Below are 13,223 nucleotides of genomic sequence, written 5' to 3' on the forward strand. Positions count from 1 at the left end.
AGTAAAGGAGACACAGGTGTAGGAGTATGTTTACATGTGGTGGCCAGGAGCGTCCCTGTGGAGCCAGGACACACCTGAACAGACCTGACGGCATCAACTGTGGGGTCTCTGGTGGGGGCGACAGTACAAAGGCCCACAGCAGAAGCAAGCCCAAAGCTCCAGGAACCACAGGAGGCGAAGGCAGCTGGAAGCAGTAAAGGGTGAGTAGTAAAGCAATGAAGGGAGGGCTTTGTAGGCTGTTGTAATGATTTGTGGTTTTTAACCAGTGATAAAGCAGATTTATCTTTACTTATGGCTTCTAGCCCCAATATCAAACATAATTTATCAGGTTTTTTTTTTTTTAATCCAAAAGAGCGGAAAGACGACAACCTCATGGGGGAAAAAAAGCCCACCAAAGACCATTGTGAACACACTCAAGCAAGTTTCAAATATTTTATTTTCTTATTCATACAGTATGAAGTTTTCTAAAGATCCCACAACATGACATTTCATGCAGAAGAAAACTAAACAGTCAACATAAACCCCTCCCCCACCCACACTAAAAAAAGAAAAAAAGAAAAAAGAAAAAAAAAACCCTCATTCCCCAGTAAGGAAATAACATTTGCACTATTTTTCTGTAACGCCAGCCAAGATATGCACAAGCAAGAGAAATAGAAAGCATTTGCTAAAATATTTGTAACAAATACTTATGTACAAAAAATTCACAAAAGACTAGTTCCCCCTTGAAGCAGAGCACATGGCAGCTGACACTGGAACAGATCAAACCACTGGCTGGGCTTATAAGCCACGGACTGATCCAGAGGAAGAAAGTTACATGTAGTGGAGATTTTCAGTTTGAACATTAACATTTCCAAAGTTTGGCAACGTTATCTTTTAAAATTATGCAAATTATGTAAACAAGAGGTACATTTTAAATTGATCTACATGCAAAACTCCATGTCATGCAAGGACACCAAGCACCGGGATTTTTCTCTCACAGACAGAGCCCATGATGTGCAGCACTCAGTTGAAGGAACAGCGATGGCAGGCAGGTGTGCCCAATTTAAGATTCATTCACCTTGATTCAACCTGCCCTTTTCCACTTACAATCATAAAACCATTCTTCTAGAAAAACCTATACAGGGGAAGACTACTTTCCTAGAAAGCTAACCATAAAATGTTTTCCTCCAGCCAATAGTACCTTTGCAGAAAAGGGAAGGGATAATATCAAGTGGTGGAACATGATACGCTACTTTTATATCACACATTTAGTAAGTTAGCATCCATTACAAATATGGGCAAATCAAGAAAGAAAACCATCATGCACTCTCTATGCCTTGTGGTAAAGAATTCAGGAGGTATAAATTTGGATAAAATTTTGCTCCTCTGTGGCATACCGATCAGTAAGACTTCTTCCATTTAAATCACAAATATATGTGGGCGTTCAGATACATACATGCACATTATCACCAGTTTTTTAGATGAGCTGCAAGTCTTCTGAAACAGAAGGGAAATTTATGGTTCAAAGGTAAGTTTAATGACAAACTTTGTTTACCCACATACTGAAACGAATGAATGGATTTCCTAAGTAGTTCTGTGATTCCTTCCGGTATTACTAAGAAACATCTAAGGAAACTCGTGATTGCCTCAGATGGCTTCTGGCCTTTCCACAACTGATAACTTACACCGACTCAGGGACATTTACTAAATGTAATGGCTCCTGGTTAAAAAATAACCTCGAAGCAGCCACAAGCTCTGTGCAGTTACTATATGAACACAAGAATGAGCTCTTGGCAGGAGCACTGACTACACTTTCTCTTCAAGCAGAGATGTAGTGAAAGCTGCTCAGCAATGAGACATAGTCCCTGGAAATATATTCATAGGTATAAATAAAATTACAAACTCCTTTGTTACAAAAATGTAATTAAGGTAAATAATAGGACGTTAACAAATGCTTTGTCAATCTCTCAAAGGAGAAAGCACAGGAAAAGGAAAATAGCTGGCCTAACACCCGGCTCAAATTGTACAATTTTCTATCTATATATAAAACTGTGTGAAATAAAAGTAAGGATGTTTTATGTTCTGCTTGGCACTTTTGTACTCTATCATTTTGTTTCTGAATCAAGTAGATTAAATTAAAGCCAACCTACTACACATATAGAAAGCTACATATATCTATATATAAATATTTACATATGTATATATAGATACTTTCTTGTTATAAAAGATGAAGAAAAATAAATTAAAAAGCCAACCCCTTCCCTTTCTTCACCACATTGATATGCTCTTTTCATATTGCTGTCCTTCAGACTTTAAAGTGCTACACTGAGTTATTGAGAGAATAAGAGTTCAATAACACTTAGTTGGCTTCATGAGGCTCGTGTTGGAAAATGTGGCTTCACAGAGAAAAATACTTCCATTTAAATACACAGAGAGCATTGCTGGACGTCTTGAGCAGATCTTCAGAGATGGAGAAGAAAGCAAAAGTGTTGGGTGGTACTCTTTAAAAAAGAGTCACACATCTACCACCATCTTTTTGTGGATATCTAGGCCACCTACAACCTGCAACAGATCAGAACAAATCAAGTTGACCACATTTGAAAACTCCTTAACCAAAACTACAATTTAAAAAATACACTGTTTTCAGAAGTTGGCCTTTTTGGGGATTTTGTTTGTTTTTGAACTTTACTGCCTCCAAGTTAGAATTTTCATGGCTTCTTTCTCCCAGGATAACAGGCATTTTCTGGTGTTCTAGGACAACAGCTGGCAAACTTGAATCGCCAGAGCGTATTTTAGGCTTTTGTCGGCCACAGGTAATTTCTCTTACGTTTCCTTCTCCCACTTTTTTTTTTTTTTTTAAGATTTTATTTGAGAACATGAGTGGGGGGAGGGGCTGAGGGAGAAGGAGAAGCCGACTTCCCGCTGAGCAGGGAGCCCAATGCAGGGCTCAATCCTGGGACCTCACGAGATCATGACCTGAGCCAAAGACAGATGTTTAACTGACTCAGCCACTCAGGTGCCCCTTTCCCCCACTTGCTTAACAACACTTTAAAAATGTAAAAGACTGTTCTAAGCTCCAAGACACACAGAACAGGCCATGGGAAGGATCTGACCTACTCACAGTTTGCCAACCCCTCTTTTGTAGTTTAATATTAACAGGAGGTTAGCGTAAAAATTTATCCTCAAAATCCAAATATGGGCTTAACTGTCAGTCTATTCTAGAAGGTATTAAAAAGTACCAAATGAATAAGATTTTCTGCACATTATTCTCCCATGGGCTTGTAGACATGGAGAATTGTTACAGACACCTCAGTGAAAAATGACATGATAATCTGCAAGTATAATTACCTATATTATATTATTATTTGGAGGATAGATTTATGTACATCCTACGTAAAGAAAGTATGTACGTCATAAATGTTCACAGCTTGATGAATTTTCCCAGAGTAAACACCCAAGTAACTAGCACCCAGACCATCACCAGAACTCTTCTGCACCCCTTCCAGTGATCTCCCTCCTGCCCTACCCCCCACCCCACACACACACAGAGCCACTACTGTGACTTCAACAACCTGGATTAGTTTGAGATCTTTTTCATGTCTGACTTGTTTCACCTAATATGTTTTTGATAATCCATGTTGTTGTGTATAACCATCTGTATTATTTTTTAATTTAAACTTATTTTTAAAGTTTATTTGAAAAATAAAGCTGAAACAGCCAATTTGTGTTACAACTTCTGCTATGAAAACATCAGTTTGCTACCCTGTCCTCATTCTCTATGTCTTTTTACATAGAGATGATCATTTGGACTTTTCAGCTAATATGCAGTATTTCCCTGTAGGTCTCCAAATAACATTCCTACATTCCCTTCTCTTGGACTTATAATGCCCACAACACAAGGGAAAGATTTAGCTCTTACACACACACACACACGTCTATCTCCTACCCCATATAAGCCCCCCCTTCCAACAGTTACATCTTCATTTTGATTATGACTAATTCAGCCTTTTAATTATGACATATAAAATACTCTACAGCAAAACAGAATTGCATACTGCACATCTGTTTTGCTACAGTTAATAATTATCTTTTCCTTTACTGGGTATTCTATATATTTCAGTAATTCAGTCTCAAACTTTTGTTCTAAATACGTTCAAATATGTTATGTAATTCTATCAATTTTATTATCTTGAAATCATTCCCAGAGCTTTCCCACCTGCTGCAAGCTAGGCCTGCCATCTCTGGACCTTGCTTTCCTCCTCTCATGTTGGACCCTCTGCTTCCTAGACCCCACATTATCTTTTTTTATTTACAACCTTATAGTGGGAGCACATTTTCCAGTAGTTTCCCAAAAAGGGAAGCCTTGCATTACAGAAAATGTCTTCATTTTTCCATCTAGTTTGAGTTTGTTGAGAATTCTAGTTTGGAAATAACTGTCCCTCAGAATTGCAAAGGCAATGCTGCTCCATTGTCTTCGAGCTTCCTACTTTGCTACTGAGAAGTCAGCTGCCCTGATGATTTCTCAGGCTTTGTATAAAGCCCCTCCCCACCACCCCTCTAACCCTGGTCTTTGGAACTTTGTAGGACTGTATCTTTGTTTCCCATTTTAAAATTTCATGACATTGTGCCTAGGCCCAGAGTATTTTTTTATACTATGCTACTCAGTAATCCTTTCGGTCAGGAAACTACTTTTCGTTCATTACTTTTGTATTCATTTTTAATGACTTCCTTCCCTCCATTTTTCTCTCTGGAAATCCTAGCATTCAGGTGTTAAGACTTCCTAAAATGGATCTCTAAATTTAAATTTCCGGGGCGCCTGGGTAGCACAGCGGTTAAGCATCTGCCTTCGGCTCAGGGCGTGATCCCGGCGTTATGGGATCGAGGCCCACATCAGGCTCCTCTGCTATGAGCCTGCTTCTTTCTCTCCCACTCCCCCTGCTTGTGTTCCCTCTCTCGCTGGCTGTCTCTCTGTCGAATAAATAAATAAAATCTTTAAAAAATAAATAAATAAATAAATTTAAATTTCCAAGAACTGTATTATCCAAGCTTTGTCTTAAGGATTCAGTATATTATATCCCTGAGAATGACAGATTTTTGTTTTACTTTTAGAGGTATCAAAATGGAAATAGGCTCATCTTTATTTAATCTCCCTCCCTTTACCCTACCCTCACTCCCCAATCTATGCCTCCTGTTTCCCAGCCTAGAGACTCTACTTCACCCTCTCCAATCTCCCACCACAGGGCAGGAGAGTCTGAACAGAGTAGGAAAGGAGATCCAGTGTGCTAAATGCTGCTTAAACAGACTAAGCAATTCTGTTTTTAGCCTTGTCTTCATCCCCACTTTCACTTTTGTGCCACCAAGTCCTAAGCCTTTCAGGGATTCTGCATTATAAACCAAGTTGCTTCTCACTGACTTTCCAAGCTGACAGTTTAGAATTAATTTTTTTCTCCTGTTAAGTCAGCTTAGTGTTGAATCTGTTATCTTCCCTACGATCTCTTTGTCCTGTGGGTTCATAAACCTTTACTTTTTAATTTCACTGGAGTTTGGAAAGCAAGCAAAAAAAAAAATACAGTTCACCCTTGAACAGGGCTTGGGTATACCAACCCCCTAACGCAGTAAAAAATCCATGTATAACTTCTGACTCTCCCAAAACTTAACTACTAACAGCCCAGTGTTAACTGAAAGCCTCATCATTAACATAAAACATTCTGTATATGTATTACATACTGTACTACAATAAAGTAAGCTAGAAAAAACATTACTGAAATCATAAGACAAAAAACATGTATAATACTTAAGCGAAAAAAACCTGCACGTAAGTAGGCAAGTGTTCAAGGGTCAACTGTACATGTGTTCAGTTCAACCCCAACTTTAATCCTGTCACCAATCATTTCTATTATCTATGTATGTTAACTATTCTGAAAATTTTAAAGGAGCCAAACAAGCATGTGATCTCTTAAAGTAACTTCCCATCTCCTTTCCCTGCTATAGCTTGAGAAATCAGAATTTTTGTAAAGGACTCCATGAAGCCAGAGTTATGGGCTTGATCCATGTTCAGAAAAATGGGTTTAAACACAATTTAAGTTTCCGACACTCCTGAACTATGCTCCTCACAAACACAAAAGCCATTTATCACAAATGCTGGAAATGAATTCAAAGCGCGCTGTACGTCTTCATTGTAAATAGCATCATTTCTATACCTAAAGATGTATTTTAATTTCCTTCCACCGACAGGTGATTTATATGTAATTTTAATTTACATTTTATAATATACTAAATATAAATGAGTCTTCGTCTCTATACATCTCTTCCACATCACTCTGGGCAAGAGTTTTCCATTTTTATTTTGTTCCCTCAAGGCTTGATTTCTTCTTTCCTTCTTTTAAAAACTGGCTATTACTATCCAGGCTGGTCTTATGTCACACTCAATCTGACGCCAGTCCACAGGAGTCTCTCTGATCTTTGGCTATGAAAAGACAGACAGATGACAAACCCTTGCAGGAGTACCACCAGGCAACAGTTCAAAGTCTCAACTCTCAAGCTTAACTCTCTTCCCTTTTTTCTCTTATTTAAAATCAGTTAATTAACATATAGTGTATTACTTGTTTCAGAGGTACAGGTCAGTGATTCATCAGTCTTTTATAACACCTAGTGCTCATTACATCACGTGCCCTCCTTAATGCCCATCTCCCAGCTGCCCCACCCCCCACCTCTTCCCCTTCAGTAATCCTGTTTGTTTCCTATGATTAAGAGTCTCGTAGGGTTTGTCTCCCTCTCTAATTTTATCTTGTTTTATTTTTCCCTCCCTTCCCCTATCTAAGCTCCTGTTTTGTTTCTTAAATTCCACATATGAGTCAGATCATATGATAATTGTCTTTCTGACTGACTTATTTCACTTAGCATAATACCCTCTAGTTCCATCCACGTCTTTGGAAATGGCAAGACTTCAGGTTTTTTGATGGCTGAGTAGTGTTGCATTGTATATGTAGAACATCTTTATCCATTCATCTGTCAGTGGACATCAGGGCTCTTTCCATAGTTTGGCTATTGTTGACATTGCTGCTATAAACACTGGGGTACCCCCACACTGAAGGTGCCCCTTCATATCACTACATTTGTATCTTTGGGGTAAACACCTAGCAGTGCAATTGCTGAATCGTAGGGTAGCTCTATTTTCAACTTTTTGAGGAGCCTCCATACTGTTTTCCAGAGTGGCTGCACAAGCTTGCATTCCCACCAACAGTGTAGGAGGGTTCTCCTTTCTCAGCATCCTTGCCAGCATCTGTCATTTCCTAACTTGTTAATTTTAGTCATTCTGACCCACGTGAGGTGCATCTCCTTGTGGTTTTGATTCGTATTTCCCTGATGCCCAGTGATGTTGAGCATTTTTTCATGTGTCTTGGCCATTTGTGTGTCTTCTTTGGAGAAATGTCTGTTCATGTCTTCTACCCATTTCTTGATGGGATTATTCTTTGGGTGTTGAGTACAATAAGTTATTTATAGATTCTGGATGCTAGCCCTTTTATCTGATTAAGACATTGGCAACCATCTTCTCCCATTCTGTTGGTTATCTTTTGGTTTTGTCAATGGTTTCCTTTGCTGTGCAAAAGCTTTTTATCTTGATGAAGTCCCAATAATTCATTTTTGCTTTCGTTTCCCTTGCCTTTGGAGACATGTCTAGCAAGAAATTGCTGCGGCTGAGGTCAAAGAGATTGCTGCCTGTGTTCTCCTTCAGGATTTTGTTGTATTCCTGTCTCATATTTAGGTCTTTCATCAGTTTTGAGTCTATTTTTGTGTATGGTGTAAGGAAATGGTCCAGTTTCATTCTTCCGCATGTGGCTGTCCCATTTTCCCAACACCGTTTGTTGAAGAGACTGTCTTTTTTCCATTGGATATTCCTTCCTACTTTGTCAAAGATTAGTTGACCATAGAGTTGAGGGTCCGTTTCTGGGTTCTCTATTCTGATCTGTGTGTCTGTTTTTGTGCCAGTACACTACTGTCTTGATGATTACAGCTTTGTAATAGAGCTTGAAGTCCGGAATTGTGATGCTACTAGCTTTGGTTCTTTTTTTCAATATTCCTTTGCCTTTGCCTATTTGGGGTCTTCTCTGGTTCCATGCAAGTTTTAGGATTATTTATTCCAGCTCTGTGAAAAAAGTTGATGGTATTTTGATAGGGACTGCATAGAATGTATAAATTGCTCTAGGGAGCATAGACATTTTAACAATATTTGTCCTTCTAATCCATGAGCATGGAAAGTTTTTCCAATTCTTTGTGTCTTCCTCAATTTCTTTCATGAGTGTTCTATAGTTTATCCATTCATCCACAGATCCTTTGCCTCTTTAGTTAGATTTATTCCTAGGTATCTTATGGTTTTTGGTGCAATTGTAAATGGAATCAACTCCTTAATTTCTCTTTCTTCTGTCTCATTGTTAGCATATAAAAATGCAACTGAGTTCTGTGCATTGACTTTATATCCTGCCACTTTGCTGAATTCCTGTACGAGTTCTTTCAATTTGGGGGTGGAGTCTTTCAGGTTTTCCATATAGAGTATCACATCATCGGTGAAGAGTGGAGAGTTTGACTTCTTCTTTACCAATTTAGATGCCTTTTATTTCTTTTTGTTGTCTGATTGCTGAGGCTAGGACTTCTAGTACTGTGTTGAACAAGTACTGAGAGTGGGCATCCCTATTGTGTTACTGACCTTAAGGGAAAAGCTCTCATCCCCACTGAGAATGATATTCGCTATGGGCCTCTCATATATGGCTTTTATGATACTGAGGTATGTTCCTTCTATCCCTACACTGTGAAGAGTTTTAATCAAGAAAGGATGCTGTACTTTGTCAAATGCTTTTTCTGCGTCTATTGAGAGGATCATATGGTTCTTCTCCTTTCTTTTATTAATGTGGTGTATCATGTTGATTGATTTGCAGTAGTCGAACCACCCGTGCAGCTCAGGAAAAAATCCCACTTGGTTGTGGTGAATAGTCTTTTTAATGTACTGTTGGATCCTACTGGCTAGTATTTTGGTGAGAATTTTTGCATCCATGTCCATCAGGGATATTTGTAATTCTCCTTTTTGGTGGTGTTTCTGTCTGGTTTGGGGATCAGGGTAATGTTAGCCTCTTAGAGTTTGGAAGTTTTCCATTTCTATTTTTTGAAACAGCTTCAGAGGAACAGTTGTTAATTCTTCTTTAAATATTTGGTAGAATTTCCCTGGGAAGCTGTATGACCCTGGACTCTTGTTTGTTGGGAAGATTTGTGATTACGGCTTCAATTTCCTTGGTGGTTATGGGTCTGTTCAGGTTTTCTATTTCTTCCTGTTTCAGTTTTGTTAGTTTATACATCTCTAGGAATGCATCCATTTCTTTCAGATTGCCTAATTTGTTGGCATATAGGTGCTCTTAATATGTTCTGACAATTGTTTGTATTTCTTTGGTGTTGGCTGTGATCGCTCCTCTTTCATTCGTGATTTTACTTAGCCCTTTCTCTTTTCTTTTTGATAAGTTTGGCCAGGGGTTTATCAATCTTATTAATTCTCTCAAAGGATCAGCTCCTAGTTTTGTAGATCTGTTCTGTTCTTTTCGTTTCTATTTCACGGATTTCTGCTCTAATCTTTATTAATTCTCTTCTCCTGCTGGGTTTAGCCTTTATTTGCTGTTCTTTCTTCAGCTCCTTTAGGTATAAGGTTAGCTCGTGTATTTGAGCCCTTTCTTGTTTCTTGAGAAAGTCTTGTATTTCTATATACTTCCCTCTTAGGACTGCCTTTGCTGCATCCCAAAGGTTTTGAACAGTTATGTTTTTGTTTTCATTTGTTTCCATGAATTTTTTAAATTCTTTAATTTCCTGGTTGACTCATTTATTCTTTAGCAGGATGTGCTTTAGCCTCCACGAATTTGAGTTCCTTCTAAACGTCCTCTTGTGATTGAGTTCAAGTTTCAAAGCACTGTGATCTGAAAACATGCAGGGAATGATCCCAGTCTTCTGGTACTGGTTGAGACCTGATTTGTGACCCAGCATGTGATCTGTTCTGGAGAATGTTCCATGTGCACTAAAGAAGAATGTGTATTGTTACTTAAGGATTGAATGCTCTGAATATATCTGTGAAGTCCATCTGGTTCAGTGTGTCATTCAAAGCCCTTCTTTCCTTGTTGATCTTCTGCTTAGATGACCTGCCCATTGCAGTGAGTGGGGTGTTAAAAGTCCCCTATTATTATTGTATTATTATCAATGTGTTTCTTTAGTTTTGTTATTACTTGATTTATGTAATTGGCTGCTCCCATGTTAGGGCCATAAATATTTACGATTGTTAGATCTTGTTGTTGGATAGACCCTTTAATCATGATACAGTGTCGTTCTTCATCTATTATAGTCTTTGGTTTAAAATCTAACTTCTGATATAAAGATTGCCACCCCAGCTTTCTTTTGATGTCCATTAGCATGATAAATGGTTTTCCACCCCTCACTTTTAATCTGGAGGTGTCTTTGGGTCTAAAATTAGTCTCTTTTGAGAGCATATTGATGGGTCTTGCTTTTTTATCCACTCTTAGATACCCCGTGTCTTTTGATTGTGGCATTTAGCCCATTTACATTCAGAGTAACTACTGAAAGATACGAATTTAGTGCCATTGTAATACCTGTAAAGTCACTGTTTCTGTAGATTGTTTCCATTCCTTTTTGGTCTTTGTTACTTTTGGGCTCTGTCTTTGCTTAAAGGGAATTCTTTAATATTTCCTGTAGGGCTGGTTTAGCAATCACAACTTCTTTTAGTTTCTGTTTGTCCTGGAAGCTTTTTCTTTCTCCTTCTATTTTCAATGACAGCCTAGCTAGATATAGTATTCTTGGATGCATATTTTTCCTGTTTAGTGTCCTGAATATGTATCATGCCAGTCCTTTCTGGCCTGCCAGGTCTCTGTGGATAGGGCTGCTGCCAATCTAATGTTTCTACCATTGTAGGTTACAGACCTCTTGTCCCGAGCTGCTTTCAAGATTTTCTCTTTGTCTCTGAGATTTTTAAGTTTTACTATTAGATGTCAGGGTGTTGATCTATTTTTACTTATTTTGAGGAGGGTTCTCTGTGCCTCCTGGACTTGAATGCCTGTTTCTTTCCCCAAATTAGTTCTCAGCTATAATTTACTCCACTGTACCTTCTGCCCCCACCCACCCCAGCCTCTCTTTTTCCTCTTCTTCTGTGATCCCAAATATTCTAATATTTTTTCACTTTATGGTACCACTTAGCTCTCGAATTCTCCCCTCATGATCCAGTAGTTGTTGATCTCCCTTTATCTCAGCTTCTTTATTCTCCATCATTTGGTCTTCTATATCACTAATTCTCTTTTGCCTCATTTATCCTAGCAGTTAGAGCCTCCATTTCTTCTGGCATCTAATTAATAGCCTTTTTTATTTTGACTTGATTACAGTTTACTTCTTTTATTTCAGAAAGGGATTCTCTAGTGTCTTCTATGCTTTTTTCAAGCCCAGCTAGTATCTTTGTAATTGCTATTCTGAACTCTAGTTCCAATATCTTACTTATATCCATGCTGATTAGGTCCCTGGTAGTCAGTACTGCCTCCTGTTCTCTTTTTTGAGATGAGTTTTTCCGTCCTGTCATTCTTGCAGAAAGTGGTCACTTTTCTACTTGTAGAATTGCAGCAATTCTTTTCTTACATCTTTGGCTGAGTTCACAGGTGTTCAGAATGATTTGATAGCTATCTACCTGAATTCCTGCAACCAGACAAAACTAAGGTCTCCTACTTCTCCACCATCTTAGACTCCTCCCCCTCCTACTCAAGCTTAACTCTTCCAAAAAGACCCAGTCTGTTCTTTAAACTAGAGTACCACTCTAGTTTTTGAAACAACATGCAGACAGCATCCCCTTGAGATGAAGGGAGATACTTAGAGGATAATATGAAATTCTACTTAAATGCCAAAGTAGCAACTTTAGTCCTTACATGACACACAATCACAGTCATTTGTTTGTCCCTGTGTGGTCTAAATAAAAAATGAAAAGGAAGCGAGGAAGGAAATCTTCCTATAGAAGCATCTAGCCATAACTGAAAAATTTCAAAACATTTTTGTTATCTTTGCCTCTCTTTCTGGATTCTCTAGTGTCTCTAGCTTGCAGTTAAAACTCCTTATAATACATCAAAAGCCTAGTATCTTTGCTTTAGGGGCAAAGTAGTGAAAGAAGATGAGTGGTTGTGTTGCTGTTTGGAAACAGTGAGTGGTGACAAAACCCTGGATGTACTGAAGAAAGGCAGTGAACTGGAAGGTAAACTGTGGCCCCAGTTTCCACCTCGAGTTAGTTTCCTTAGGGCTCCCTGTAACCGCAGTCCCTGCACCTGTGGGGCCCTAACCCTACCACACAAAGAGCCAGCCATCAATAGCTTGGGAGAGGGGGAGGGGTGGAATCACCATTTACACTGCCTCACTGATGAGTCTAAGATGCATGCAGACTCCATTTCTGTTGTCCTCACGAAGCCAACCTTCTGGAACCCTGGCTGAAACTCAAGAACACATACCTTCCACAAGGTTTTCAAACATAATTATTTTTAAATAAACCTTAAGAATACACCCTGGTTGTAATTTGGGGGACTACCGACAGTAAGTAAAAGTTATTAGTACCATTCTTGTAGTGTATTATCAGATGATCACTGAGAATATGAATTCCTGAGAATAATAACTGTTAGTTATTAACAATCACAAAGAACATTTAAAAACTTTGAATAGGGGCCAGTAGACAAAATCAAATATATAAATTTCTAGGGCAAAAAATGTATAAGGAATTCTCTAGTAAGTAGTTTTGTAAATGCTTTTAAAACCTAACTGTTGGAAGAACCAGCTCTTTTGTACTTACAGCACAGAATTCTTCAAAGGATATTCTTCCATCTCCATCCTTATCTGCATTTATTATGGTTTTGTCTACAATTTGCTGTAACTGTGTATCTTTCAGATTGTTCCCCACCATCATCTTCAGCACCTGGAAGAGTTCCCCATTGGAAATATAGCCATCTTTATCCATGTCATAGATACGGAAAGCAACTAAAAAAAGAGTAAGGAAAATCAATGACAATTATAAGGCAACCACAAGTCAATACTTGAAATGAGGAAGGAAAAAAGCAACCTATCAAATATCTAGAATTAGAACCATGATGATGGCTCCTTCCCACATTTGATCATGCATCTAGGAGCAGTTAAACACAGCTGGGTAAGAGTGTGGGCTTTGCAGTCAAGAGTGCTTGGCC

General features: G+C 38.5%; 1 protein-coding gene across 2 annotated transcripts in view; it reads right to left on the reverse strand.

The window, feature by feature from the left end:
• Positions 1 to 418: 418 nt before the first annotated feature.
• PPP3R1 (protein phosphatase 3 regulatory subunit B, alpha) overlaps positions 419 to 13,223 on the reverse strand; it is a 69,072-nt gene continuing 56,267 nt past the window's right edge. For both annotated transcript variants that reach the window (XM_045788135.2, XM_045788134.2), the window contains exons 5-6: positions 12,836 to 13,020; positions 419 to 2,541 (exon numbers count right to left, since the gene is read on the reverse strand). In XM_045788135.2, coding sequence (XP_045644091.1) covers positions 2,494 to 2,541; positions 12,836 to 13,020 — 233 coding nt within the window. In that variant the 3' untranslated portion in view covers positions 419 to 2,493. The remainder of the gene's footprint in view (positions 2,542 to 12,835; positions 13,021 to 13,223) is intronic.

This window comes from Ursus americanus, chromosome 7, assembly GCF_024610735.1.
Source record: "Ursus americanus isolate L20-20 chromosome 7, mUrsAme1.1.p, whole genome shotgun sequence".
NCBI classification, from domain to species: domain Eukaryota; kingdom Metazoa; phylum Chordata; class Mammalia; order Carnivora; family Ursidae; genus Ursus; species Ursus americanus.